The sequence below is a fragment of the Bos mutus genome, chromosome 8, assembly GCF_027580195.1.
Source record: "Bos mutus isolate GX-2022 chromosome 8, NWIPB_WYAK_1.1, whole genome shotgun sequence".
NCBI lineage: Eukaryota > Metazoa > Chordata > Mammalia > Artiodactyla > Bovidae > Bos > Bos mutus.
Genome location: NC_091624.1, coordinates 58,342,616 through 58,367,516, shown reverse-complemented (window position 1 = coordinate 58,367,516; position 24,901 = coordinate 58,342,616). Strand labels below are relative to the sequence as shown.

General features: G+C 40.3%; 1 protein-coding gene across 2 annotated transcripts in view; it reads right to left on the bottom strand.

The window, feature by feature from the left end:
- The window catches only part of LOC102287414 (guanine nucleotide-binding protein G(q) subunit alpha), a 316,088-nt gene that overhangs the window by 198,721 nt on the left and 92,466 nt on the right, over positions 1-24,901 (bottom strand). For both annotated transcript variants that reach the window (XM_005892987.3, XM_070375738.1), the window contains exon 2: positions 11,530-11,714. In XM_005892987.3, the coding sequence (XP_005893049.1) occupies positions 11,530-11,714 (185 nt within the window). The remainder of the gene's footprint in view (positions 1-11,529; positions 11,715-24,901) is intronic.

Below are 24,901 nucleotides of genomic sequence, written 5' to 3'. Positions count from 1 at the left end.
GTCCCTTGACCCCAGCAGCAACATCAACCATGAACCTCTTCTGAGTCCCCGCTGTTACTTATACTCTAGACCAGCTGTCCTAGGTTTTACCAGAGGCCAGGCCACTACTGGAGACCACTGGTACATTTGATAATGGGGAACTCACATTTCATTGTTGTGTCATAGCCTCTTCAACATTTTCAAACATTAGCAGTTTCTCCTCACACATTCTGCGCTTTATCCAAGGGCCCATATGTTTTCCCTGTCCCAAAACTTTCTGGGAACAATTTGACACCAACTATCCAGTGAACACTTACTATACTGATGTTACTATCCTAAAAGTTTTGTATCTATATTCTCTTAGTAATGCCCACATCGACTATAGGAAGTGGGTAACATTATCATTCTCACTCTTCAGATAAGGAAGGCATAGCTTAGAAAGTCTGTAATCTGCTGAATGTCCTTAACTGAAATCCTATGGATGTATCAGTTCTGGGATCTTTACTCAAAGAAGCCCACTGATAATTTCACACTGCCTCTGGTGGTTGTCAGTTATTTCAAAGATAACTCTACTTTAGGCAACTTCAGTATCACCTGGGAGCTTGTGAGGAAGTAGAATCTTGAATCTTCCCAGATACACTGAAATACCATCCACATTTTAGCTAGATCTCCACTTGGTTCACATACATTGACATTTGAGAAGCACTGTTACAAGAATATAAAATTGTCATTTCCAACCTCATATTCAGTTAGGATGACCCAAAGCTGCTATTGGACTATATGGCACCTATATGCAAATTAGAAGGCATCTCAAAAAGTGTCACTGTTCAAAGAAAAAGAACTCTTCCTTCAGGCCACCCTTCTCCCCCAAAGATGGGCACACATCACATGATATCTACACAGGCCATCAGCAAAGTATACGGTATTGGCCATTTTATGTCAATATCAAATTCTTGGCTAAATAGCACACCAACACTGCACTCAGCTTTGCTAAAGCCAAAATTCCTAAAACTCTGACAACCACTGTTAACACTACATTTTCCATTACAATATGGAATAAAAGATGAAGGTCAAGTGAAGGACAACTCAATTTACAAATATTGTAATACCCAACTTTAGTGAGAGTTTGGCTGCAGTGTAATATAACCAAATAGTGACACACTGATGCCTTTGCCATGAGTATAGCCTGAGAGTGAAGATAGGGCTAATGCCTTCGATCAGATCAGATCAGATCAGATCAGTCGCTCAGTCGTGTCCGACTCTTTGCGACCCCATGAAATGCCTTCGATACACATGAGGAAAACGATGACCTGAACAGCCAAACTCCTACCATAGAACCAATGACTTCAAGGACTGTTCACCACCTCCCAGACAGACTCGTGCCTACTACAGTTGGCACAGCCTTCTTTTTTGCTCAGAACCATTATACTTTTTACCACAGAGGATGTGTGTACATTGAACGAAGCAGATAACCCACCAACCAGTCTATAATCATACACATCTTGACAAAGTCATGGTGTCAAGTTTCTTGATATATGCCGTTAACGCCAGTCCTTTCTAAGTTATTTTACATTTTTAACAACTATCACAAGACTGTAAGAAAACTGCGTAATCATCTTACAAAGTAGTGGCAGTGACAACATAAAATCAGGAAAATAAATGTGTTCGAAGTATAGGTTTACAATGAATCAGTCAAAACTAGTGATCATAGCTTTAAATGGAGCATTTCTTTTTTATCCTTTGAAAGCAAAGTGTCACATATAATGTGACACGAAACTTGTCATTATTTCCTTAGGGTACATTTCCTTGAGGATATTCATGTTTGGATACATGCATATATTCATGAAAATTACAGGAGAATGACAATGTGCTATTTAAAAGCACAACTATGTAGTATAAGTGATTTATGGTAAACAATACAAAGAAGAATAGAGTACCAGAAACAAGATTTCAGCCTTTGATATATGTGACCATGCTGCCTTTTTTGCTAAATCCTAAGCAAGTCTCACCTTAAACGTCAACAACAGCAAAAAGTAAGTTCAGAGCTGAAATTATTTCTTTAGTGGTACGAGAATGAAGAGGAAAAACGCTAGCATTTCTCACTCACGCTCGTGTTTACTCGCTCAGTCGTATCTGACTCTGAGATCCCAAGGGCTATAGCCTGCCAGGCTCCTCTGCCCATGGGATTCTCCAGGCCAGAATACTGGAGTGGGTTGTCATTCCCTTCTCTAGGGAGTCTTCCTGACCAAGGGATCGAACCCAGGTTTCCTGCATTGCAGGTGGCTTCTTTACTATCTGAGCTACAGGGCAGCCCCATACTCTGACTAGATCACTTCAAACTCCATTAGGCATTCACTTTCTTTGGTTCCAACAAACAGATTCTGACTCTCTAATTGGAAATAGATGCATTGTTTTAAAATTAAAGGGGAAAGTCATGCATTACTTGGTTTAAAAGAACAAGGAAAATATTTATGTGATGCTTTGCCAGTAGTTAACTAAGAACAGCCTAATGACCGGATTCACAACTTCCTACTAAAATGTGTTAAACTATGCCACATGTATTTTATATGGTGGCTATCAGTCCCCGGACATCCAAGGTCTGAGCAGCTGAAAGGGATTTAGAGGAGACTGCTTAAACAGAGTTCTTGCATGTGTTTGGACAAGTTGGTCATGTTCCTTAGAGCACTTGCTTTTTTCCTTTTTAAAAACAGCCAAATTGGTTTATGTTGATTTTCAGACAGGAAATTTTACTAAATATTTGTTGAATGACAAAGTAAAAGATGACAGACACTGCATTGCACTGGGCAAAGGATGGTCTTTTCAATAAGTGAACTAATTATATATCCATATGAAAAAAATAAAACCTGATCCCCAACTCCACCTCACACCATATAATACAATCCATCTGAAATAGATTTTTAGATCCGGATGTAAAAAGCGAAACAACTAAGAATTTAGAAGAAAAATCTGCAGATTATCTACACAACCTTAAAATAGGCAAAGATTACTTCAAAAGGATACAAAAACACAAGTCAAAAGGGTAAAAAAAATATATATATATAATAAACTGGACTATATTACAGTTAAGAACTTCTTTTCACTTAAAGAACTATGAAGAAAATAAAAAGCCACAAGGTAGTGACAATATTTGAAATACATTTACTCAACTGAGATTCCTTAATGTATGGAGAACTCCTACAAAATAAGAAATCAGACAGTCCAATAGGAAAGAAAAAGGTATAAAGTATTTTTAAAAAGATAACCAAATGGCTGATAAATATATAAAAAAGTTGCTCAACATGTCTACTTATCAAAGAAATACAACAATGTGACACCACTATACAGTCACCAGAATAGTAATACCAAGTGTTGCCAAGGATACAGGGCAAAGAGAACTCTCACAGATAAGAAACACATGCTTATGTTCACCAAAAGACAGGTACAGGAATGTTTATAATGGCATTATTTATAATAACGAGAAACTCCAACAAATTTCTATGATAGGATATGTAAGCAACTGTAGTATATTCATAAAATGGAATATTATACAACTGTACTATCTGATACAGTAGCCATTAGTCATGTGTAAAAATAAATTTAAAAGATTAAGTGAAGTAAAAATTTAGTACCTAAGTCACACTGGCCACGTTTCACGGGCTCAAAAGTCACATGTGGCTAACAGCTACCATACTGTACAGCACAGACATAAACCACTTTCATAAAGTTCTATGGGGCATTGCTATTAAACACCAATGAGAATTCCACAAATGTAATGTTGGGTTAAACAAACCAGACACAAAGGAGTCTATACTGTATGCTTCCATTCATATAAAGTTCAAAAACTAACAAAACTAATCTATGTTATTAGAAGGCAGAATAGTAGTCCCCCTTGGGGGTTGGGCATATTTTGAAGAAAGCCTGAGGAGGCTTCTGAATTTCTGGTCATGTTAATCTGGATGAACAGATCTGTATGCAAATGTGTTCATATGGAAAAAACACATGAACAACACGAATGATGTGTGCACCTTTCTGTATACAAAAATTACCAAAATAAGAAAAGAAATCAGCCTCAGTCTATTGCTCAAGTCTTTCTTTGCTTCAGAGTTCTCCTCTGATGAACATGAGCTCAAGATAACTCATCCTGCATAAATGATATGGCATGCCTTGGGATTACGGATTAATTTTGGCCAAGGAAGGGGGAATTACAAAATCTCATATTCATTTTCTATTTTTATATGACTGCCATGGGTGTAAAATGAATAAGGAACTACAGTGGAACAAGGACAGAGTGAGGAAAAAATTTGGCTAGGACGTATTTGCAAGATATTAAAAGTGAAGGTATACAAAGGGATTTTGAAAGCAGATATAGGTAGTAGAGAATCCATGTTGATCAACTCCCCAACATGAGTCCTTAGAGAGAAATGAAAAAGTGGTAAATGAGCCTCAGAAAAAAAATGTGGTTGACAGATCAAGTTGGCCATGAAAAGTCTCCAGATTCCTTTACACTCTTTATCAGAAAGAAAACTCTCAAAAATTTGTAGATGCAGGAGTTGACAGTTGCCCTGTGAAAAATTACAGGCTGTCTTTGGTGGCCAGTAGCCAACGACCCAATTAAAATAACTATCACTACTAATACCCACAAAACCTGCATGTGATTTTGAACTTTGAACACTGTTAAAAAAAAACTTAGATAGATACAAATATTATAATCACTTATGGGACTGAGTGGAGAAGGAAATGGCGACCCCCTCCAGTATTCTTGTCTAGAGAATCATGTGGACAGAGGAGCCTGGTGGGCTGCTGTCCATTAGGGTCGCACAGAGTCGGACACAACTGAAGTGACTTAGCACGCATGCATGCACTGGAGAAGGAAATGGCAACCCACTCCAGTATCCTTTCCTGGAGAATCCCAGGGACAGAGGACCCTGGTGGGCTGCCATCTATTGGGTTGCACAGAGTCAGACATGACTGAAGTGACTTGGCAGCAGCAGCAGCACAGGACTGAGATTCAAAGAAAGAAAAATCTCCATTTCACTACAGACCACTATCAAAACAAATCTGTTTTTAATTGTCTTTTTTTGTTCCCTTAAATTTTCATAGTACTTTGGAATGGACAATGTCCAAAAAAGGTAGGAGCTTTAAATTATAATAAAGTAACTTTAACAACAGTTCATCTCTTTGCTAAAGTCCTGGAATCAGAGAATCAGCATAGGAAAAAAAAAAAAAATTGTGTTGGAAAGCATTTGAGAGGTTGTCTAGTCCATCCCTGGTCTTATTTCAGCAAAATTGCCTTAAAGTATTTCACATGTTAAAAATACATTCTATTTTTGAACACATCCAGATAAGGAGATTTCTGTACCTCCCTTGGTATCCCATTTCAATGACTGTCACTCTGAGGAAAGTTTTCTTTAGATACCTCCTAAATCTGGTTGTACTGTTTAAATTATTTTCAGTTTGCTTTAGTCTTAATAAAGATGGAAGATGAGTAGCATTCATTCTCTCCATGATAACCAATTCATCTTATAATAGTTGACAAACTATTCTTTTTATCATTTGCAAGACACTTTCACATAGATTATCTATTAAGCCCTTCATATAATCCTATTATCATCTGTACCATAACACAGATGAGGACATTCAGGCTAAAGAGAGTAAAGAAATTCATGTGTAGGGAGGAAATGTGACAATCCCAAGGTTATGCAGTTATTCAGTGTGTGGGCCCAAGCTCAGTTACTCACTTATAAGTGTTGCTATGCCGCTAACTCCTCTACTTCCCCCACATCCTACAACAGGCTTAGTAAATGTGGAGCGCAACTGGAGAGCCTGCACTGATGGAGAATCCGTGTGTCACTGTATTTTTTAAATTGGTGGCATGATTTTTGCAGTGGTTAACTGTGATTTGTGCCAGCATCATTCCTCTTCTACTAACTGTACCCAGATTTCCCTCAGGGACTGTCAATCAAATTGCCCAGCCTAGTCCAGACAGCTAGCACAGAAGCCTGGCTGGATGAATCCAGCAAGTTTTCCCAGGAATTTGAATCCTGAGTGGGGTGACAAAGACTGAAAATGGTCAGAGTTCATGCTTCTCCCATGAGTTCCACAGACCTGTCCTGGTTTCCAGGAGTTGGTCCTTTTGCTTCTCTTCAATTCTCTGAGTGACCTCATAGGCCCATCAATTCTTTTTCTACTTAAATTAATTAAATGCTGGTGTTGGCTTCTGTTGCTTGCAAGCAAAGAACACTGACTGACAACTCTTCAGAGGGATAGATACCGAAATATACTGATTAAGGTCTGCCTTTATCATGTTCTTATCATAGAGATGACAAATATTAAATTGAAATCAGTCTCTTAGAAAATTCCCCCATGTTGAAAAATGTAGTACAGTAATTTCTTGTTCAACTGATCAAAGGCAGGCAGAAACAAGTTGGCAAATCTTCCAGAATCTTGGCTACATTTTTCTTTTGAAAAATAGCTTCTGGAAGCTTAGATTTCTCAGGGATTAGAGAAAATTCAGAAAGCTGTAAATGTGTTTAACCAGGTCCTTTCCCTATGACATGCCCTTTCTTAGAAAGGTTCTGGGAGGACAAGAGGTTCTACAGTAACATGTCCCCTCAATCTCTCCACCCTGGAAACTTTCTGGCTGGCTGGTCAAAGGCAGCTGCAGCCTAGGTGCCAAGAGAGCCCTGGTCATCAGGACTTTCGAGTCTAACAGTAGAAACTAGAACAGAAGAGGGCCATGTCTACCCAACATCAGCACATGGCTGAGTTCTACTCATAACTATCTTGAGTTCACTGCATGAGGACTCATCAGATTCTTTTCTCTTCCTGGGATTGGCAACGTGAGCAAAGGCCTGCCAATACTTTAAAACTGCTGTAAGAATACCTGGATTTCACAGAAATCATAAGCCAATAGTAAAGGGATACCAGAACCCACTAGCCAGAGTAATTTGTTCAGGGTACAAAAGCTCCTATAACATTCCTGGCATGCTGTGGGAGACAACAAGACGCTTCCTCATTGTGAGGTAATCGGCAATCAACTAAGAAAATAAGGCACGTGCGTGTGAAACAACAACAGGCAAAGCAGCAAGAATGCCAACTGCCAGGGACACACAGGAAGCACACACAAATCAAGGGTTCAAAACCTTGGTATCTGCCCCCTTGAGCTGTAACTCAATCTTATCTTAGCCATGTTAACAAAGAAATTTTATTGAGCTGATTTCAAGGCCTCAACTAAAGAATAATCAGAAGAGCATGCCTGTGCTCAATAGGAAAGCATAAAATAATAGGGATGAAAACATCCTTTCTTTTGGAAAGTAAGAAATGACAGAGTAATCTATTTCAGTGTTGAATGCCTTGCATCCAGTGGAGTCTTAAATGGATCTTTTGATTTGACTAAACAACAAATAGTTAGTCCCTTTCAGCGTTAACTATTAACACTTGTGTTTAAGGAAAAGGCAAACTAATATTTAGAAATAAATAAACTCAAGTTCAAGTACTCAGAAGTCCTCAAACATGCTCTCTTACTTGGGCTGAGTCCAACCAGCTCACCTATAAATATTACTTGTTTGGCAAAAAACGTCCAAGAACAGGATAGTGGAAACACAACCAGGGAAGAATTAATCTATTTTTGGTAAAAGTTTTCAATTTATTACGAGCTCCCCTGGAACTGAAGATCCCTGGAGCACTCAGCAAGGGCTGTGAAGAGACTTGCAATGTCACGCCATCACCTGGGCAAAGGTTGCAGCCTGGACTCCCTCTGACCACTGTGCGAGCCCCTAACTAACCAGTAAGACTTTCCATTCAGTGAAGTAACACACAGGAGCAAAACAAATTCTAATATTTTGGCGCAACAGTCCCCTAGACTAGACCAATTTCACAGTAAAAAAAAAAAAAACAAAAAACAGTGAACAATTTCTCAGTTAAGAATGGGCCACATCATTTGTAAGCTACATTTTGCTTTACAAAATATATGAACTCAGAAGCAAGAACAAAATTAGGCTGGACAATATTGGAAAATGTTTGTTTTTATTTATGCAGCTGCCATAGACTAAAGAAGCTTTTTAATAAATCAATCAGTTATATATTTTATATCTTTAGGGTCACAAAATAATACAAATCACAAGGCATGGCCTCCAAGTAATTGCTAGTAAAATGCACACTAACCATTAAAATATTTACAAAATATTAGAGCACACTGTAACCAGAAACTTTTGTAGAAAATTCTAACCAAAACACAAATTATGATTATTATTGAGTAGCTATCATAAATAGAAGAAAATAAAATTCAAACTTCTTAGCCTGGCCAAGGCGTCAGTGTTATAGTGGTTAGCATAGCTGCCTTCCAAACTTCTTAGCCTGGATTCAAAACCTTTCAGAAGCATATTTTAAGCCTTTTGTTTATTTTGTTCTTATTTCTCCAGTTATCTTCTATAGGAATTCTGTTCAAGTTAAACTGGCCAGTTTATACATTGCATACACATCCCTTTCTCTGAACATTTACGCCAGCCATTCCTCCTCTCTAAATTGCCTCTCCCTCAGCTCTGCCCTTGTATCTTTCTGGACTGCAAATTTCTGCCTAGGCCTGGTTGACCCTCTCTGCTTCCCTGGCAGCCCACTGTATTTATTCCCTTATGCATCAACAGCTATCTATGGATCTGAATAATCACTTCAACAATGGGGCCGGGGGCGGGGGGGGGGGGGGCGGGGGGCCGGGGGGTGGAGTGGTGTCAGGGCAGAAGAGGAGGCTTTCAGTTGTTTATGCTTACAAATGATTTACTTACTCATAAAGCAAGTATTTTTACGAACACTATTGTGTACAAGATACTATGCCAGGGTCAATGAAAAATGCCAAGATAGAACTTGCAAAGAATGCCAAGATTTACTTTCAAAGAGCCTAGAAGCTAGTCAGGAAAATAAGATTAATACCCAAATCATCACAACTAATACAAGCTAGGCAATTATCAATACTCCACTGTAGGTTCTGCTAAAGGGGGTGGGATCACTTAGTGCTACATAGGGAGCAGAGAAGAACTCCGGGACGAAGCGGCAGCTGGGTGGAAAAGCAAGGAGACAGACAACATTATTTCCTTAATAAGCTTTAATAAAGGCAAGGAGGGGCAGAGCTCAGGAAGTTAATGGAGGAAGTAAGGGGTGATACTTTAAAACTCATGTGTGTTGTAGAGAAATGGAGCAAATGTGAGAGTGATTTTTGTTATGAACTGAAAGGAATTAAACATTTTAAGGAATTCAGGGGTCAGCACACTCTAATATCACTGTATTAGGTAGTATGTTAAGTAACCAAGAGACATGGGAAGATTTCATAGGCTAATTATGATCTCTGAGAAAAATTTGTATTATTACAGTAATGTTTTATGATGTTGATTCTTAACTGAATGGTATCCAACACAATAAAGCCTACTTAACTAGAAGTGATAAAAAGAGCTCAAATAACATACATTGAGCATTCTTCTATGTGTTCTATGATTAAGGCATAAATTTCACATCATCTTCTACATCTATATGACTGTACAATGTCTTCATGTGAAAATCTAACATCAAGGCAAGATCCCTTTGAAAGAGTCTTCTGGAGCACAATGGTTTAGAGGTATAATTAAGGAGTTGGTATTGTACTTTAATGTGTAGAAAGAAAGTGAAGTCGCTCAGTCGTGTCCGACTCTTTGTGACCCCATGGACTGTAGCCTACCAGGCTTCTCTGTTCATGGGATTCTCCAGGCAAGAATACTGGAGTGGGTTACCATTTCCTTCGCCAGGGAATCTTGCCCACCTAGGGACTGAACCAGGGTCTCCCGCATTGAAGGCAGACACTTTAACCTCTGAGCCACCAAGGACTGGCATTATGTATGTGTATATATATATATATGTATTGATAAGACATATATACACACATCAATTACACCACACATGCGATAACCAGAATTCATCAGATCACATTATCAACCAACTGTAGTCATAGGGTATTTAAAAAAAAAAAAAAAATTTCTTCAACAGAATACTCACAACTGCAACAAAACAAGCACGCCACCTATTTTAGAAACCCACTACACTAAGATTTCTGACGGGGAAATGTCCTGATCCTTTTAAAGTCAGACTGCTTCCGTATCCAGACAGCTTCCTGTGATTCAGGTACCATATTTCCACGAACCTACTCAGATCTTTCCATTCTTGAGAGGAGAAGCTGGGAGGACTATTTGTGGAAGGCCTCGCTGTTATTTGTGGAGAGACTCTCACTGCCATCGGAAAATGAAGTGTGAAGGTATCAATTAGATAAGAAACAGCCAGTTCATTTTAAGGAACCACCTCCAAAAAAAGAAATGCCTGATTTGAAAATGATCTGTATATTTAGAAGCTTCTAAATAGTAAAAGAAGTGGAGGTACAGAGAACTGCTTTATTTTACCAATGATTCATGCTTGTGAGTTACATCTCAGCATATGAGTCATACTGGGCATGCAGACTTCTTGTTAGTACCCATTGATCCTGGTATATGAAAATATCCTCAAGAGCAGACTATCACGAGTACTAAGAGAATGAAAATGAATGCTTTGATTGAAGGTCCTCAAACAACTGCAGGTACAAATGTAGTGTTTTGTCAACAAAAGGTTAAGGTTTTATCAACTTGCAAGATCAGCACCTACATGTTGTAAGGAATGAAGACTGCCTCCACCCTTAGACATTCTGATTGATTAACAGGAAGGGAAGACGTTTCTACAATTCTGCTTCCCTCATACACTCCCAGCATAAACTCAAACCTGAGGACACCCTCAGATGCACCAAACTTGTTAGGGATCATGTAGTTATAATATTTGGAGGGTAAGCAATGACAGCATTTGTTTTCACCTGAAGAAAAAAATCTGGCTTTCTATTTCAATTAAGAAATAATGCTGAATATTGGGAAAGTTTGCTTGGTTTTTAAAAAGCTGAAAATTTAGATTTTTTTCCCCTAACCCTTTCTCAAGTGGTTTTAGAACTTTCCATTATTTTAACACAACTGCAGGGAAACGTGTTTGAAAGGTTACTGGAAGTGACAGATGGGCTTATTTTGAAATAAAATTAAGCCTGTGGTACTACTGAAAGGAAGTCACGAAATCCAAAATTAAACTGGACAGAATGGTCTGAAGCTGTTTTGTTCTTTGTTCAAGGAAGCACAAAGAGTGGGAGGCTGAGGCAAGGCCACCACTTCTCATTTGAATCCCCTCACTTGGGTCAATTTGTCTTGAACTGATAAAACTCTCTTCTTAATGTAACATACGCCCCCACATTTTAAACATCCATACACCTACTGTCAAATATCCAGACATGTCCTTCACTGATATCACTAAGAATACAACTCCAATCTTTTATAGCTGTGACTTTATAAAGACTTAAGGAGGAAAAAACACTTATAAACAATTGTGCTGAGCTATTAAAAACCCCATTTTAGGATGAGATGGAAAATGCCCATTTAAAAAAGACAGTGTGCATCCCAGACATGTGAAGAGACCATTCGCCCTGGGATGGCTCTGCCAGCCGTTCTCAGGAGGAGCCACGCCTACCTTATTGTGCTCGTACTTGTAGGGGATCTTGAGCGTGTCCATGGCTCTGATCATAGCCTGCATGGCCGTGAAGATGTTCTGATACACCAGCTTGGTGAAGCCCCTTTTGTCTTCATCAGAGTAGCCCGACCCATGGATGATTCTCATCTGCTTGATAAATGTACTCTTGCCACTCTCTCCTGTCCCTGCAAGAGAAACGACAGCAGCTCATCAGACCATGAGACCTGCTCACAGTCTTCCAGACAACTACACTATTAACAGGAACAGGCCTTGGATGTGGCATCCTGAGGGCCTGCTGAGAGGAGCATCACAGGACAGCAGCATTACCAGAGGGGGAAGTGCCACCGAGGGTGAACACTCAGCAAGATGACAGGAGTGAGACTCCAGCTCAGAGGCAGAGTTTAAAAAAATAAATAAACAACTGTCACCTTTTTGGAAGCCACTCAGCATGGAATTTTGATAGTGATTTGTAACCATGCATCTTATAAGAAACACAATGAAAGCAGCATGGTTTGAACAGAATAAACAGTTGATAAAGCTCTCTTCCCTGCAGTATGTCTGAAATGCTTTCAGCAGACTGGGATGTTTAGCCAGGATCTGGATCTGGAGATGACAATGCACTCATACAAATGCAGTTCAGACATCAGTAAGACAACATGCAGGAAAATTTCTAGACACTTTCTCTTACTTTAAAATGGGGTATATGGAGAGCACAGTATCCAGGTAAGAATCCAGATCCTTCAGGATAGCAAGTAGCAACTGTATTTATTTCCAGGGGGTTTGCTTGGCTGAGTTATGTCAAGGAATCACTCAATTCAGGAAAGATACAGGAACTCTCCTTCTTTCTGCCCACTCTTAACTATGACACAGAAATTCACTGTTACTGAATTTTTTTCTTCTGTGTTCTCATTTTCCCCTTTTTCAGTATTCTTTTTTGGTCACCATGAGCCTACAGAGAATTCATAACAAAGCTACAATGCCCATTGGGGAGGAGGAAAGACAGAAAGATGATATCATTTCACTGAATGACAACACATTTCTTCTACGGTGAATCTGAAACTTAAACCTAAAAACTTCATTTTTTAAAACGTAAGTTGTTTTGGTGGGCGTGCAACTTCATTTCTGAATATCTCTCACTCACTTTCAAATCTCCTTGAAATTTTCAAAATAATAAATGTCCTCCCCTAACGATGTGGGGAGAAAAATAAAAGTTTTTAGGATAGTAAGCAAAGCAGAATATAATAATAATACTCAAGATGATTGTAGTACCCTTGCTGCCATTTCCTATCAACAAGACATTAAAAAAAAAAAAGGTGGAAAAGGAGAACTGAAAACTAGCAATACGACATCTGTCCTAATTTTGTTTGGTTTTTCTGGTGGTTGGATTTCATTACTATCTTTATAAACAATCATGAAAAATTCAAATAAGTATTACAGTTTTCATAGAAGCATTCTTAAACGACTACAGATGTCTTGGTAAACACAGAAGCCTCACATAATTACAAAGATGACTTCTAGCCCCATAGTCCTGTGGTCGCCAATTCTTAATCCTTTTCATATGACCTTTAATAAAGTGATCTGGAATTTCTTGAAATATTAAGTTAACACTTCCTTTATCATTTTCATATGATTTTAATAAAGTGATTCAGAATTCCTTGAAGTATAAAGTATATGAAAAACATATTCATAGCAATATGAATGCGATCAACACATTTTAACAAGATTAATGCAAGGAGTTAAAAATGAACATATAATTCCATCCATGAATACTACCGTGGGGGTGGGGTGGGGGGGTAATATCTAAAGAGAAGTATCCCCAATGGAAATAAAGCTAGGAAATTGTTTATCATTAGCAATCAACAATTTATAGGAAGAAATCAGTATCTTTACTTTTCTGAGCAATTCAAAGTATGGAAGAAAAAGATCCAAATTGCTTCTCTGTTTATTATCCTTATCCCAGATATCCTTATCCTTGCTCTGAGGGCCCAACTAAAGACATAATCGTCGAATCAGAACCTCTGCCAGTTTCTTCCACACCAAAAACAGAAAGAAACCTTAACATGTGAGGTTACCTGACCTGCCTCTTGAGAAACCTATTTGCAGGTCAGAAAGCAACAGTTATAATTGGACATGGAACAATAGGCTGGTTCCAAATAGGAAAAGGAGTACGTCAAGGATGTATATTGTCACCCTGCTTATTTAACTTATATGCAGAGTACATCATGAGAAACGCTGGACTGGAAGAAGCACAAGCTGGAATCAAGATTGCCGGGAGAAATATCAATAACCTCAGATATGCAGATGATACCACCCTTATGGCAAAAAGTGAAGAGGAACTAAAAAGCCTCTTGATGAAAGTGAGAGCAGAGTGAAAAAGTTGGCTTAAAGCTCAACATTCAGAAAACTAAGGTCATGGCATAGATCTATTTCATGGGAAATAGATGGGGAAACAGTGGAAACAGTGTCAGACTTTATTTTTGGGGCTCCAAAATCACTGCAGATGGTGACTGCAGCCATGAAATTAAAAGACGCTTACTCCTTGGAAGGAAAGTTAGGACCAACTTAGATGGCATATTCAAAAGCAGAGACATTACTTTGCCAACAAAGGTCCGTCTAGTCAAGGCTATGGTTTTTCCAGTGGTCATGTATGGATGTGAGAGTTGGACTGTGAAGAAGGCTGAGTGCGAAGAATTGATGCTTTTGAACTGTGGTGTTGGAGAAGACTCTTGAGAGTCCCTTGGACTGCAAAGAGATCCAACCAGTCCATTCTAAAGGAGATCAGTCCTGGGTGTTCTTTGGGAGAACTGATGCTAAAGCTGAAACTCCAATTCTTTGGCCACCTCATGCGAAGAGTTGACTCACTGGAAAAGGCTCTGATGCTGGGAGGGACTGGGGGCAGGAGAAGGGGACAACAGAAGATGAGATGGCTGGATGGCATCACCAACTCAATGGACGTGAGTCTGAGTGAACTCCAGGAGTTAGTGATGGACAGGGAGGCCTGGCGTGCTGGAGTTCATGGGGTCGCAAAGAGTTGGACACGACTGAGCGACTGAACTGAACTGAACTGAACGACATGAAAAGAAAAGGAAAGAGAGTCAGGCAAGAGGCCGCTTTCTCCTAGCTGAAGGCTTTTATATACTCCCCCCACACCCAAATAAAATCAAGAAAGTAAAGAGAAGACATCTAAACCATGCTGGCTGTTTTCAATTAAGTCATGTTGGGCAAGAGCAGTCAACACCTGGCCGTTCTTGGGATCTACACTAAGCTCCAGGGCTAATGAAGACTCCAAATACAGGTGGAACACAGGACACATGAATGAATGGAATGGGGAAAGAGGAAAGGAGAAAAGAATCCAAAACCTAACTCCAAGGTTAAGATATTTTCCTGTTGCCCCGGACACACCCTGGGATCCTCTCTCTCCATTATATCATCTTGCTTGGTGCCCCAGGAGGCTGGCTGGGAAGGTTTTCACATTAACAGCTCTCTTGGCTTAAGTCTTCTTGGGTTTAATCCATAGGAGACACCAGGAAGAGACCACAGAGCAGGAGGATGAGAAAGGGGCATCTATTTCCCCAGTTTGCTTCCTATAAGGGCCCCACAGATACGCTGTGTCCCCTTCAAGAGTCTACAGCTCCTGCCAGGTGGCCCTCTCTGGGCTCCTGTACCTGCTCCCTTGCCTTGCTGGCCCCTGGTTACTGCACTCATTAGCTCTTACTGGTTGCCTACACTGGATTAATACCTTGTAAACAGTCCCTGAACAAAACTCTGCTCAGTCACCTAGCTGGAGTGGACCATTTGTTTCCTGCTGAGACCCTGACATGTGTAAATACCCAATGGAGAGCAGGGGCAGCTTAATAAATGAACAAATAAGAAGGCAAGGGAAGGGGGGGTGCCTTTTCTTCTTCTGCTCTTTCTCTATAAATCTTATTTATAAGGTGCTCTCTTGTTTACAAAGTACTTCCTTTTTTCTAGTCGCTAATTCACTCTTTTAACACTCTTCTGGAAGCCAATCATGATGATAGAGCCCAAACTAGAATCCAGGGCTCCCAATTCATCTTCAAATGTGCTAATAAATCTAGTACTTGTCCTCCAGAGCATGTACACTTGAGCCCACCTGCCCCCCAGCAACACATACTTCAAGACTAATCTCTAATCTGACAGGGCAAATGGTGGTCTCCACTCCCTGAATATCCTGTCTCTTGTAAAGGAAACTAAAGAAATTTGTGTTCAAGGCATGTGGACACAGAAGGGGAGGGGGAGGGTGAAATGAATCGGGAGAGTAGCGCTGACACATAGACAATATCATGTGTAAATAGCTAGCTGGTGGGAAGCTGCTGTACAGCACAGGGAGTTCAGCTTGGTGCTCTGTGATGACCTAGAGAGGTGAGATGGGCAGGCAGGGAGGTTCAAGAAGGGGGAGATGTATGTATACATATATTTAACAGCCGATTCACTTCGTTGTACAGCAAAAACTAATACAATATTGTAAAGCAATTATATTCCAATAAAAAAATATAAAGAATAAATCCGTGTTCAACCCTTTAAATTCTGCCACTGTGAAATAGACTGACACTATCCTCTCAAAACTCTGAGATAGATGACTTTTCCCTCATTCCATGGAAAAGAAAAGGCCTTGGAGAGGTGAAGCGTCCGGGCAAAGATGACAAGGCTGGTAAGTGCCAGCACAAGGGCTCGAGCCCAGCCTGCACCTGCCCAGCCTGGATTTGGCGATACTTTCATAATCACGGCTGTGCAAATCCAAGATAATTAACTTCTACTGCCTGCAGTCCAAAAATGTCTCCACGTGGTCCTGACTACATTCAACTTTCATCCATCTAACCAAATTCTGAATTTCCAAATATTACTTCAATTAATAGTATTTTGAATCTTGGTGTCATCTTCCAAGACTGGCCATCCCTCCCAGGTAAATTTCACATACAAATTTAATACTCATGCTTTGATCGGAGAAAGCAATGGCAACCCACTTCAGTACTCTTGCCTGGAAAATCCCATGGATGGAGGAGCCTGGTAGGCTGCAGTCCATGGGGTCGATAAGAGTCGGACACGACTGAGTGACTTCACTTTCACTTTCCACTTTCATGCATTAGAGAAGGAAATGGCAACCCACTCCAGTGTTCTTGTCTGGAGAATCCCAGGGATGGGGGAGCCTGATGGGCTGACATCTATAGGGTCGCACAGAGTCGGACATGACTGAAGAGACTTAGCAGCAGCACGCTTTGATGCTATTGTATAACTGCTGCAAATTAAAAGCGAATACAGCGCTTCACTTAAGAGAAAATCTATGTAATGCAAATGCTACAGGTACAATGATAAAAGTAGTCAAATAAAGTATTATTCTGTACTATGGAATAAAGCATCAACCAAGCAAAAAACTCAGCTTCTTTGTTCCAGGAAGAGTTCTATCATGGGAGACAAATGAACTATTCTTCACAAATGTGTAAACCAAATTTCATGTTTTTCTCCTATTTTCATAAACTTACACAATATTCTTGGGGTTTGAAACAGACATTTTAAAAATCTATTCTGGATTAGAATTTCTAAAATCTGTTTAAAAGCAAACAAATAAAAACACCCAGCTGTTCCAGATTATAAAAATGACTTTGTTTCCTAAGGCCACATGGAAAGCACAATGAGAGACTTCATAATTCTTTATCTCTGAATGAACGAAAGCACACTTCTACTAGTAGGTTGGTCTGTGAATCCGGTGCTGTCTAATCTCTTTTCACAGTACTGAGCAGAAGCAACTTTTGACCTACCTCAAGAAATACAAATCTACTGTTTCCAAAGCCACTGATGAAATAAAATCTAGCAAGGAGCCCTTACATTAAATCTGGGGGTAGGAGTTCCATCTTTGCTAATTTGAATATATCTCCAATCATATTATATAATAACAAGTATATCAAGATATACAAGGAAGGATGTGAGTCTAGAAAAATTTTACTTTTCATCTTCATTAGTCTCTATAAATGTGGCTGATAATTTTCACCAAAAGTTATTTGCACCTTTTGTCGAGTACTACGCCTTTTCTTATCTCAGCCCATCTAAATACCCAGAAATAAGACTATTTAAGAACAATGCTATGGACTTCCCTGGCAGTCCAGTGGTTAAAATTCTGCACTTCCAATGCAGGGGACATGTTTCAATCCCTGGTCAGGGAATGAAGATCCCACAAGCTGCACGGTATGTCCAGAAAAAAAGAATCATGCTTTTTAAAAAGCCCACTTCATCTAACAAGTACAATTGGTTTTGAGGGATACTGTTTTTCTTCCCTACCCATTGGATCAGGATAAGGCACGAGAGCAATCCCAGTTCATTTCACATGTCTTTCCATCAGGACAAACATAATATATAAATTTAATATCCTACTGTGGACTGCATCACTTTGTAAGGTATTAGAATACAGCATGTTCGATGTACAGACTCTCTCTAATACACAATCTGATACTTTAGGTTTTGCCAAGATCTTTTCAACACAAGAGTATTCCTGTATACAGCTGCTGCCACAAATCCATATTCACTCTATGTATCCTACTCATACTAAGCCTCTATACCTTTACACTGACTACTCTGCCCATTCTCAAGATGCAGTCTGCAGTCAGTTCCATCCAATTCTAAAAGCAACCCAGTTTTTCTTTCTTGGGGCTTCTTGCTCAGCATAATCTTTTAAAATTTAATTTACTGAAGTATTAATATGCCTTACTGTTTGGTCGCTAGGTCGTGTTTGAATCTTTTGCGACCCCATGGACTATAGCCTGCCAGGCTCCTCTGTCCATGGGATTTCCCAGGCAAGAATACTGGAGTGGGTTGTCATGTCCTTCTTTGTCCACAGGGGAGCTTCTCGACCCAGGGATCGAATCCCGACTCCTGCATTGGCAGGCATATTCCTTACCACTGAACTACCGGGGAAGCCTTTACTAAAGTATGCTGCTGTTGCTGCTAAGTCGCTTCAGTCATGTCCGACTCCATGCGACCCCAAGGACGGCAGCCCACCAGGCTCCCCCGTCCCTGGGATTCTCCAGGCAAGAACACTGGAGTGGGTTGCCATTTCCTTCTCCGATGCATGAAAGTGAAGAGTGAAAGTGAAGCCACTCAGTCGTGTCCAACTCTAAGCGACCCCATGGACTACAGCCTACCAGGCTCCTCTGTCCATGGGATTTTCCAGGCAAGAATACACTTTAGCTATACTAAAGTATAGCTGACGTATAATGTGTTAATGTCTACTGCACAGCAAAGTGATTCAGTTATGTATGTATGTATGTATGTATATACACATTCTTTTTCATTATGGTTCATCACTTTACAATAGAGCCTTATTGTTTAGAAGACAGTTTTTCTTATCCCATACCCTGACAGTTCTAAATCCAATAACATATTACCTTCTTAATGGTTTCATGAATTGTCACTTGTAGTTGAAAGCAATCAAGGACTCAATGGTTCCTTCTTTCTCGTGTTAGTTGGCTTCCTGGGCTACATTTTATCAAAAGGGCTGTGAGGCACAATCCACACATACACAAGAATTGCTCAGTGTCCTAAAAATGTCAGTTACACTGTCAGTGTCTGAGGAACACGCTGTGCTCCGTTTCCCCTGGAAAACAGTCACTGACCGCTGCACGTGCAGGCGCTGCAGGGCTCGTTTCTTTTATTCTACAAGTCAGAAAACAGACCTTCTCAGGGCCTCTCATAGGCGCAGTGAGACCCACACCACTGCCACTTTTTCTAGGCTCCCAGGAAAAAGAAGAAATGCCAAAACAGAGCTCTAAAAACTGTGGTATTTAAAGTTGTACAGTGAATATATCCATTTTATCCTTCCAGTGCCTTTCATGACTGTATTTGGAGATATTGTCAAACCATCAGAAGTCTACATCTAAAGCCTTTAATTAATGTGAAAGCTCAGGCCAAATGCCCCTGCCCTGCCCTCTTGATTGGCCAGCACCCAGACAAAGAGCTGCTAAGAACAAACCCAAGTCTCATGGAGCTCAATTGTAATCCAAGTATCTGCACTTAAGGTCCATTGGTTTAGGCCAAGAGTTTAAAATATGGAATCTCAGCACCACCAAAGCTGAACTTGGGCTACTTCCACATAAACTTGGATAAAGCAGAACTAGAAATTTCAAGGAGGAATTTTCTACCCACAAGCACATCATCAACCCACACCTGCAAAGACTTAATAGCACTGAGATAAAAGTGATTTAATAACACTGAGTCAAAATGCAATCCATGTGCTGTCCACATTCTGGCTTATGTACTTTAAAATACACATATTCTGCCTCCCACTCATTTTCCTCCACTTATACTGGAAGCCTGCTCGTGAAACTGAGCAGCTCTAATACCACAATCACCATGACTTCCTCTCCTTAAAGACTGTCGTTGGAGAGCAAGGGCTGGTAATACTTAACTCTTTATCCCCAGCAAGGCTGAAGAAGGTAGTGGATAAGGTACTGGATAGTTTTTTAAATGTAACATGGAAATTAACTGAATTGAAAATCACCCACTGTAAATGGAAACTGAAGAGATGAATAAGTTAGTAGTAACCAGAACTGTTAATAAAAACTCACCCAGTCACATTATTTTTAAAAGACAGGCAAAAATGCACTGAGAATGCAATTTATTGAAAATGTTTTGGAAGAGGGAGATTACCTAGTCCTTCAGTTGGGAAGATGCCCTGGAGGAGAAAATGGCAACTCACTCTAGTATTCGTGCCCAGAGAATCCCATGGACAGAGGAGCCTGGCAGCTACAGTCCACAGGGTCTCAGAGTCGGACACAACTGAGAAACTTTCACTTTCACGTCCAGGCTTCTTAAAATAGAAAATCCTCCTGAAAAAGGTGCTTCCAAGGTTACTCAAAGATACAAGAGCATTTTCTTAGAATGTCCATTTTACCAGACCATGTTCATGGTAAACATCCATGTATTAAAAACTATCATCAGTTGATTGTACCATTTTGTGACTATACCAAACACCATTAAAATGTACAGTTTAAAATGATGAACTTTATGGTATGTACACTTCGTACTAATTTAAGAAAATTTAAACTAACATCAGTATGATGTTAGAGATGTAAGAGACAAGCATTCGATCCCTTGGTCAGGAAGATCTCTGGAGAAGGAAATGGTAACCCACTCCAGTATTCTTGCCTGGAGAACCCCACGGACTAAGGAGCCTGGCAGGCTACAGTCCATAGGGTTGCGAAGGGTCAGACACGACTGAAGCAACTTAGCTTGTATGCACATAGTATAGTTCGGAGAACAGGAGGTTTATACAAATATTCAGGCTAAAACTTTTTCAAGTTTCTTTGAGCCAACATGCCCCCCAGCCCTCTCCTCTAGGAGAGCTTGTTCACTCTCTTCTGCCTCTGGATATATTTCAGAGAAAAATTTTAAGAAGCTCCAAACTCGCTTATTTTACAGAGGAGGGAAGCAAAGTGACTTGTTCAAGGATTTTTCTGGTTGAAAACTAATTAGGAAGAAGATGGACTATAATCTACCAAGGCCTCCTGTTTGTCCAGGGCTCTTGATCTTAAGTCCTTGTAAACTTTCTTTTTATTAAACATTTTTCCAACTTAAAAAGTTACAATTATTTATTATAGAGAATTCAGAAAAACAAGAGAGTTTTCAAAGTTCCTAAAATCTGAATATTGTGGTATATTTCTTTCCAGACTCCTTTTCTGAGCAAGAGCTTCCCCTGTGGCTCAGCTGGTAAAGAATCCACCTGCAATGTGGGAGACCTGGGTTTGATCCTGGGTTGGGAAGATCCCCTGGAGAAGGGAAAGGCTACCCACTCCAGTATTCTGGCCTGGAGAAATCCATGGACTGTATAGTTCATGGGGTAACAAAGAGTCAGACACAACTGAGCAACTTTCACTTCACAAATGTTCCTTTTTTTGTTCATTTTCTAAACTAAAAATGGAATAGTCCTGTATACTGTTATTTTTCACTTAACATATTTTGCTAATTATTCCAAGATACTAATTATTCTTCAGAAACAGTTCATGATTGTCTAAAAGGCCATCATAAGAATGTGTGATAACTGAACAATTCTCCTGTCATAACACGTTTTGAGTACTTCTAGTTTTTCAGTTTTATAAATAATTTTGTGATAAACATCCCTGAAGGAAGGCATCAAAAAAATGCAATTAGGTGAAAACAGACGTAAAGGCTCTGGCCAGCCTATATGTATTATCAGTTGACACATCCATCAGACCTTTCTTTACCTCACTTTTTAAAAAAGCAACATCTTTGATATACAGTTTTATAATATATATTTGGTCTCCATCCCAGTTTTTGGCACAGGGCTCCTAAAACCCTTGGAATTTCTTAAGGGAAGAGAGCAAAAGGGTGTTTTTGTTATGTTAATAAGGTGACTTTTGGAAAGAGCCTAAGGAATGGCTCTGCTGGTCCCAGGAACCAGCCTCCAACAGAGAAGCAGAACTTTTAGTCTCACCCCCTGACCAGTGGGGAAGGGAGAAGGGATCAACAATTTGACTCCAGTCGCCAAAGGCCAGGTAGGGCTCCGTTCAGTTCAGTCCCTCAGTCGAGTCTTTGTGACCCCATGGACTGCAGCACTCCAGGCTTCCCTCTCCTTCACCAACTTCCAGAGCTTGCTCAAACTCATGTCCATTGCATCGGTGATACCATTCAACCATCTTGTCCTCTGTTGTCCCCCTTTTTCTGCCTTCAATCTTTCCCCGCATCAAGGTCTTTTCCAATGAGTCAGTTCTTCGAATCAGGTAGCGAAAGTATTGGAGCTTCACCTTCAGCATCAGCCCTTCCAATGAATGTTAAGGACTGACTTCCTTTAGGATTGGCTAGTTTGATCTCCTTGCAGTCCCAGGGTCTCTCAAGAGTCTCTGACATCACAGTTCAAATGCATCAATTCTTCTGCGCTCAGCTTTCTTTATGGTCCAACTCTCACCTCCATATATGACTACTGGGAAAACCACAGCTTTGACTAAACAGACCTCTGTCGCAAAAGTAATGTCTCTGCTTTTTATTGTGCTGTCTAGGTAGGTCACAGCTTTTCTCCCAAGAACCAAGTGTCTTTTAATTTCATGGCTGCAGTCACCATCTGCAGGGATTTTGGAGCCCCCCAAAATAAACTCTTTCACTGTTTCCATTGTTTCCCCATCTATTTGCCCATGAAGCGATGGGACCAAATGCCATGATCTTCGTTTTTTGAATGTTGAGTTTTAAGCCAGCCTTTTCACTCTCCTCTTTCACTTTCATCAAGAGGCTCTTGAGTTCCTCTTCGTTTTCTGCCATAAGGGTGGTGGTATCTGCATATCTAAGGTTATTGACATTTCTCCCAACAATCTTGATTCCTGTTGTGCTTCATCCAGCCCAGCATTTTGCATGATGCACTCTGCATAGAAGTTAAATAAGCAGGGTGACAATATACAGCCTTGACGTACTCCTTTCCCTATTTGGAACCAATCCGTTGTTCCACGTCAGGTTCTAACTGTTGCTTCTTGACCTGTATACAGGTTTTGGAGAAGGCAGGTAAGGTGGTCTAGTATTCCCATCTCTTGAAGAATTTTCCACAGTTTGTTGTGATCAAAAGTCAAAGGCTTTGGCATAGTCAATAAAACGGCAGATGTTTTTCTGAAACTTTCTTGCTTTTTCTATGATCCAACGTATGTTGGCAACTTGATTTCTGGTTCTTCTGCTTTTTCTAAATCCAGCTTGAACATCTGGGAGTTCTTGATTCATGTACTGTTGAGGTCTAGCTTGTAGAATTTTGAGCATTACTTTGCTTGCATGCGAGACGAGCAAAATTGTGTGGTAGTTTGAGCATTCTTTGGCATTGCCTTTCTTTGGGATTGGAATGAAAACTGACCTTTTCCAGTCCTGTGGCCACTGCTAAGGTTTCCAAATTTGCTGGCATATTGAGTGCAGCACTTTCACAGCATCATCTTTCAGGATTTGAAATAGCTCAACTGGAATTCTATCACCTCCACTAGCTTTGTTCATAGTGATGCTTCCAAAGGCCCACTTGACTTTGCCCTCCGGGATGTCTGGCTCTAGGTGAGTGATCACACCATCATGGTTATCTGGGTCATGAAGATCTTTTTTGTATAGTTCTTCTGTGTATTCTTGCCACCTCTGCTTCTGTTAGGGTCATATCATTTCTGTCCTTTATTGAGCCCATCTTTGCATGAAATGTCCCCTTGGTATCTCTAAATTTCTTGAAGTATCTCTAGTCTTTCCCATTCTATTGTTTTCCTCTATATCTTTGCATTGATTACTGAGGAAGCCTTTCTTATCTCTCCTTGCTATTCTTTGGAACTCTGCATTCAGATGGGTAAATCTTTCCTTTTCTCCTTTGCCATTCACTTCTCTTCTCAAGTCCTCCTCAGACAACCATTTTGCCTTTTTGCATTTCTTTTTCTTGGGAATGGTTTTGATCATTGACTCCTGTACCATGTCACAAACCTCCGTCCATAGTTCTTCAGACACTCTTGTCTATCAGATCTAATCCTTTGAATCCATCAGGAAGCTTCCAGGTGGCACTAGTGGTAGAGAATCTGCCCGTCAATGCAGGAGACGCAAGATACTCAGGTTCGATCCCTGAGTCAGGAAGATCCCTTGGAATAGTAAATGATATCCCACTCCAGTATTTTTGCCTGGAAAATTCCATGGGCAGAGAAGCCTGGCAGGCTACGGTCCACAGGGTTACAAAGAGTCAGAAATGACTGAGCAACTGAGCACGCACCCACAAACACCAAAGGCTGATGATTTAATCACTTCATACTTATATGATGAAACCTCCATAAAAACCCAAAAGGACAGGGTTCAGAGAGCTTTCAGATTTGGGGAGAACACACACTCTGGAGAGGATGTGCAAGCTCTGTGCCCTTTCCCACTTACTTTACCCTATGCATTTCTTCCATGATGCTGGTCCTGAGTTAGACTCTTTTATAACAAACCTACAAGCTAGTAAGAAAAATGTTTTCCTGAGTTCTGTGAGCTGCTCAAGCAAATTACCCCAACCTCGGGGGTGGGGGGTGGGGTGGGAGTTGGTCCTGGAAATATCTGATTTCTAGCCCTTCAATCAGAAGCAGCCTTGTCTTGAGATTGACATCTAAAGTGAAGAACAGTTCTGTAGGATTGAATTTTTAATCTATGGGATCTGACCCTATCTCCAGGTAGAGAGATCCCAATCTACTCAGAAGTCTGCTTCTATCCATATGATATATTCCACATAAGCTGCCTATCCTGATTCCTCTTCACAGCACTGAGACCTTGGGAAAGTACTTGGCCTCTAGAAGCCCATTTCCTCATCTGTAAATACCACTACCTACTGCTTTACTGTGAGTTTTCAGTGAGTTAATCCAAGTAAAAGCACAGTGCCTGA